Raw genomic sequence first — 6,619 nt, 5'->3', positions numbered from 1 at the left:
AAGATGCCAAGAGGACGACCTAAGAAGAATCCTCCACCTCCACCAGAAGAAGAGAGCCATGATACCCAACCTCACCTACAACAAAACCAAGACCGAAGACAACATAGGGACCCGACCCCACCTCCGAATCAAGATGATCCTATGTGACTATTGGTGGCATTTCTGCGACAACAAACTCAAAATCCTCCAACTAGAGGAGGGGGACCATAAGATCAGCAAACCCCATCTACTGTTACCTTCAAATCCTTTAAATCTTTGAACCTTCCTGAGTTCAAAGGTACCACTGACCCTGTTGAGGCTCGAGTTTGGCTTCGTGAGATCGAAAAGACATTTGAAATAGTTGATGTTAAAGAAGAGAAGAAAACTATCTTTGCTGCCTATATGCTAAAAGGAGAAGCTAACTATTGGTGGGAAGCCAAGAAAACACTTGAAACCACTTTTCCTATACCATGGACTAGATTTACGGAACTGTTCCTCGAAAAGTACTTTCCAAAATACATGGAGAATCAGATGGAACTTAAGTTTTTAGAACTTAAGCAAGGAAACATGTCAGTAGCTGAATATGAAGCTAAGTTCACTGAGCTCTCTAGGTTCGTCCCATACCATGTTAACACTGATGAGAAGAAAGCCAAGCGATTTCAGCAAGGACTAAAACCCTACATTCAGAACCGCATAGCTGTGTTTGAAATCACCAACTACACTACACTAGTTCAAAAAGCTGCAATTGTGGAAAGCGGAAGCGAACTGTATGCTAAGGACGCAAATGTGAAGAAGAGAAAGTTCCAAAACCATAGTGGAAGAAGTTTTGAGAAAAAGGTTGAAAATCAGCCAGGGAACGGCCTTTTGTGAAACGTGAGGACACGAACATTGGAAATAAAAGGATTAAAAATGTTGGTGCTCGGAAGGATAATACAAAATTCAGGACCCCTCAAAACTCTAACTTGCTTCAGGGCAGACCTCCTGTACCTGAGTGCAAAACATGTGGAAGAAAGCATCCTGGGGAGTGTTATCAGGCAAATGTCACTTGTTTCAACTGTGGACAAAAAGGACACTATGCGTCTCACTGCAAGGAAAAAGCTACTATTTGTTACTCTTGTGGGAAGAAGGGTCACATGGCTAAAGATTGTCGAAAGCAAGCACCTAAGGAAAGCTCTACACTTAGACTTATGGCACCTCCAAGCAACAAGCCTACTGCACGCACTTTCAACATGACGGTTAAAGATGTCGTTGCTGATAATGATGTTATAACATGTACGCTTCTAGTTAATTCTGAAGATGCATGTATTTTAATTGATTCCGGTGCTACAAGATCTTTTATATCTTTGAACTTTATGAGTAAGTTGGGCATCGAGTCAGCTACATTAGAAGAAGTCATGGCCATAGAAGTAGCAAACCAAGAAGTTGTCAATGTTGATCAAGTATGTCAAAATTGTGACATAGAAATATGTGGACAACATTTTACTGCTGACCTCATTCCTTTTAAGTTAGGAGAATTTGACGTGATTTTAGGAATGGATTGGTTAGTTAAATATGACGCATAAATTAATTGTCGACGAAAGCGAGTAAGTGTGAAAAAGCCAAAGGGTAAACGAGTAATGATGCATGGACGAAAACAAAGGAAGAAGTCCTTAACCATGATGGAAGCAAAAAGATTCCTTCGGCAAGGATGTCAAGCTTATTTAGCTCACGTGACAGACATAGAAAAACACACCCCTAAGATCAAAGAAATTCCTGTGGTCAATGAATTTGAAGATGTCTTTCCGGAAGAATTACCAGGATTGCCCCCTGATAGGGAGATAGAATTCACGATCGGCCTTGCTCCAGGAACACAACCTATTTCTAAAGCACCTTATAGGATGGCACTCATTGAAATGAAGGAATTGGCGATCCAACTACAAGAGCTACTAGAAAAGGGAGTGATTCGTCCTAGTATGTCTCCTTGGGGAGCACCAGTACTGTTTGTAAAGAAGAAAGATGGATCCATGCGGTTATGTATCGATTATCATGAATTAAATAAGATGACAATAAAGAACAAATATCCAATACCGAGGATTGATGACTTGTTCGATCAACTAAAAGGAGCTGCTCACTTTTCAAAGATTGACTTAAGGTCAGGTTATCATCAACTAAAAATCAAGCCTGAAGATATTCCAAAGACAGCTTTTAGGACTCGATACGGACATTACGAATTTTTAGTCATGCCATTTGGATTGACGAATGCTCCAGTTGCCTTTATGGATCTAATGAATAGAGTGTTCAAGAAGTACCTGGACAAGTTTGTAATTGTATTTATTGATGACATCTTGATATACTCCAAGACACCTTATGAACATGCGGAACACCTTAGATTGACCTTGGATATCCTAAGGAAAGAAAAGTTGTATGCTAAATTTTCAAAATGCGAGTTTTGGTTGGAGAAAGTGCAATTCTTAGGTCATATAGTAAGTCGTGAAGGAATTTTTGTTGACCCTGAAAAGGTGGAAGCGGTTGCAAATTGGGAACGACCAAAGACACCAACTGAAGTTAGGAGTTTTCTTGGATTAGCTGGCTACTATCGAAGGTTCGTCAAAGATTTTTCCAAAATATCCACTCCATTGACCAAACTCACAAGAAAGAGCGAGAAGTTTGAATGGACCCCGAAATGTGAAGAGAGTTTTCAAGAACTCAAGAAGAGATTGATATCTGCACCAGTTTTAACCTTACCCGATGAGAAAGGAAACTTTGTAATTTATAGTGACGCATCACATAAAGGCCTAGGTTGCATTTTAATGCAAAATAGGAAAGTAATTGCCTACGCTTCTCGATAACTAAAGGAATACGAGACTAGGTACCCAACGCACGATCTGGAATTAGCAGTCATAGTGTTTGCGCTTAAGATTTGGAGACATTATTTATATGGGGAAAAGTGTGAGATCTACACGGACCATAAAAGTCTGAAGTACATTTTCACCCAGAAAGAGCTGAATATGAGATAGAGACGTTGGTTGGAATTGATAAAGGACTACGATTGCACGATAAACTATCACCCTGGAAAGGCAAATGTCGTTGCAGACGCTTTGGATAGAAAAGAAAGACTTAAGATGTTGATTACTTCGAAAGAGCTGATCAGGGAGTTCGAGAAGATGGAATTAGAAGTCAAGATTCCAGTCCAAGCTAAAGAGCACGTATTTGAGATTCGTGTACAACCAGAACTAATTGAGAAGATACGCAGATGTCAAGAAAAGTTTTTAGAAGAAAGAAGGTCTGAATTGAAAGGAGAAGAACTTCGAAGTTCAAAAGATGAAAAAGGAATTAAGAGACATGCCTCACGAATCTGGATTCTGAATGTTGAAGAGTTGAAACATGAGATCATGAATGAAGCCCATAACTCACGTTATTCAATTCATCCAGGAAGCACAAAAATGTATCAGGACATTAAGCAAAATTATTGGTGGCCCAATATGAAAAGAGAGATTGCAGAATGGGTTAGTAGGTGCTTGACATGTCAACAAGTAAAAGCTGAACATCAAAGGCCAAGCGGACTTTTGCAACCTCTAGAAATTCTCGAGTGGAAGTGGGAGCATATTACAATGGATTTTGTTGTAGGTTTACCTCGAACTAGAGCCAATCATGACGCCATATGGGTTATAGTGGACCGACTCACTAAATCAGCACATTTCCTACCAATAAATGAAAGGTACACAATTGAGAAATTGGTAACTCTATATTTAAAGGAAATAGTGACTCGACATGGAGTCCCTGTGTCTATAGTGTCAGATAGAGATGCCAGATTCACATCGAAGTTTTGGAAGAGCTTTCAGGAATGCCTTGGTACAAGACTTAGCATGAGCACCGCTTATCATCCACAGACGGATGGACAAAGTGAAAGGACGATTCAAACACTAGAGGATATGTTAAGAGCTTGCGTTTTGGATTTCAAAGGGAGTTAGGATGACCATTTACCTTTAGTTGAGTTCGCCTATAATAATAGCTATCATTCAAGTATAGGTATGGCTCCTTATGAGGCATTATATGGAAGGAAGTGTCGCTCACCGGTTTGCTGGGATGAAGTTGGAGAAAAGAAGTTACTAGGCCCAGAAATGATCCAACAGACTAAACAATCCATTGAAAATATCCGTAAAAGGTTAGTGGCTGCTCAAGACCGATAGAGAAAGTATGCGAATCAAGGAAGAAAAGATAAGGAATTTGAAATTGGAGAAAAGGTTTTATTAAAGATTTCCCCTTGGAAGGGTGTGATGAGATTTGGCAAGAAAGGCAAATTGAGCCCTCGATTTATTGGACCTTTTGAAATCTTAAAGAGAGTCGGATCAGTCTCTTATCAATTAGCATTACCACCAGATCTACAACATATTCACGACGTATTTCATATATCTGTACAAAAGAAATATCATCAAGATAACCGCCATGTCCTTAATTACGAGCCGATTGAGGTAAAATCTAATTTGACTTATGAAGAGCAACCGGTGGAAATTATAGATCGGAAAGTACAAGAACTAAAACAGAAGAATATACCTTTGGTCAAAGTGTTATGGCAAAATCACGCAACTGAAGAAGCTACTTGGGAACTCGAGAGTGAGATGCGCAACAAGTACCCGTTTCTATTCAGCGGCGAAAGTGATTCCGGGGACGGAATCCTATAAGGAGGGGAGAATGTAACGACCGACAAAACACAAGTAATATTCTAATTTTATTTAGACCGCCTCAAAATTTTATAAATTTTAGCCCTCGAGAAAATTTTGCTTTTGTACCCGGATAAAAATAATAAATAGATAAATAAATAAATGAATAAATAATTAAATAAAATAAAATTTGAGGCTAGAATTAATTCTTAGAAAATTTTATCAGTCATTTAAAAATTTTATTCCGTGTGCGGAGATCCCTAATTTTATTTATAATAATTATTAGTCATTTATTTTATAAATTTATTTTATTTTATTTATATATAAAAATTGGAGCAGCTAATTAATTTATTTAAGAATACTATTTTATTTTATCTAGTAAAATTATTTTGTTAGATTTAAACTCTAGTAATGATTTATTTGAGACTCAATAAAATTAGTACCATAATTGTTTTAAGATATTTTAATTTAACTCACCTAGGAAATTTCTTATCTTTATTTATTTTTATTTAGTTGGTAATAATCTTTTCATCATAAAGAAAAGTGATAAATAAAATAAAATGCTTGGCTTATAATTGAAGCTTCTTAGATATTTTGAGTAGAAGCATCGGGAAGCTAGATTTTTTTTGGAAGAGTCTAGATAAAGATACCCTTATAAAAAAAATAATAATTAGGGTTACCAAGGTTCTTTTAGCCATCTGTGAAGAGTAAAAGATCAGGAGAAAGAGGGAAATTAGGAGATTGTGTAATACAACTAATCTGCATTCAAGGTAACTACTGCAAAATTTTATCTTTCTTTACTAAGATTGGTGTCATTAACCTTAATTTATTTTTAGAGGATAATTAGGGAGTAGATTAGTATTGTGTTATTGTTAGGGAATTAATTTTTGGCAGTGTAGTGCAAGATTTCAGATTTGAGTTTAATTATTCATATAAAAAAAGGGGGTTACGAGTAAGGGGAAAATAGTAAAATTAGGGTTTAGCTGCCCTTTTATTTCACAGATGTGTTGAGAGTTCTAATTTGCAAAAGCTAAGCAGGGGGTAGTTGTTTGTTGGCTACGGGAGAAAAAGGGGGTCATGGTGGAGGCCACCACCGGCCGCGACGGCAACGGCGGTGGTGGCAGGTGGTTGGTCGGAGGCGATGAAAAGAAAAGGGGAGAGGAGAGATTGTTGGTGAGTGGGTGAGAGTTGATTGAGAGGAGAGAATTGGGTGAGGGTTTGGGTGTTGTTGGTGCAGGGGAAAAGGGGGGGGGCGACGACGGAGCCACCACCAGCGTGGTGGTGGTGTTTGTGGTTGTTGCAGAGATTAAGGGAAAGAGAGAGGAGAGATTGATTGAGAGTGGTTGAGAGGAGGGAGTTGTGTATGTGTTTTGTGGTATTGGTTCAAGGGAAGGGGGACGGTCGGCGGAGCCACCACCGGCGTGGTGGTGGTGTTCGGTAGTTACAGAGAATGAGAGAGGGAAGAAGAGGGAGAGCAGAGAGAAAGAGAGAGAGAGAGGGAGAGAGAGAGAACAAGAGAGAGAAAGAACGAGAGTGAGGGAGAGAAAGAGAGGAAGAGGGAGAGAGTTTTTAGCCGGAAAATGGGTGGGTAATAATTTCTGGAAAAACGATTGATGGGAGCTGGTAGATCAGGCCATGGGCAGCAGGATTATGCGAAGAAAATTATGTTTCGGGTTAGCCGGAAAACGGCCGGCGGCGGCGGCTCCGGCCGGCGGCAGCCATGGAAGGTGATGAGGTGGTGGGGGAGGAAAGGTTGAGGATGAGTTTGGGGAATATGGGGGTAAATCTGTAAATTCGTAAAATAAAATTAAAATGAATTGATAAATAATAAGTATTGTTAATTGGATAATAAATAATGGGTAATAAATGAAATAAAAGAATGGGATAAATAAAAGTGACATTAAAACAAAAAAAAGGGAAATAGTTGGATTAATGGGAAAAAGAAATTAGATAAAAGTAACGTATTATTATTTTTGGTTAAACAAGAATTTGAGTATTAA

The 6,619-nt window shown here is 38.6% G+C and overlaps 1 protein-coding gene across 1 annotated transcript; it reads left to right on the top strand.

Moving 5' to 3' along the window:
• The first annotated feature begins 498 nt into the window (after positions 1-498).
• LOC141680439 (uncharacterized) lies at positions 499-5,966 on the top strand. Its single transcript, XM_074486666.1, has 4 exons — positions 499-746; positions 881-1,418; positions 1,560-1,992; positions 5,857-5,966. The coding sequence occupies exons 1-4, from the start codon at positions 499-501 to the stop codon at positions 5,964-5,966; spliced, it is 1,329 nt and encodes a 442-aa protein (XP_074342767.1).
• The last annotated feature ends 653 nt before the right edge of the window (positions 5,967-6,619 follow it).

This window comes from Apium graveolens, chromosome 8 (assembly GCF_009905375.1).
Source record: "Apium graveolens cultivar Ventura chromosome 8, ASM990537v1, whole genome shotgun sequence".
NCBI classification, from domain to species: Eukaryota; Viridiplantae; Streptophyta; class Magnoliopsida; order Apiales; family Apiaceae; genus Apium; species Apium graveolens.
Note: the sequence above shows the minus strand (reverse complement) of the source record. Positions and strands in the feature narration are given on the sequence as shown.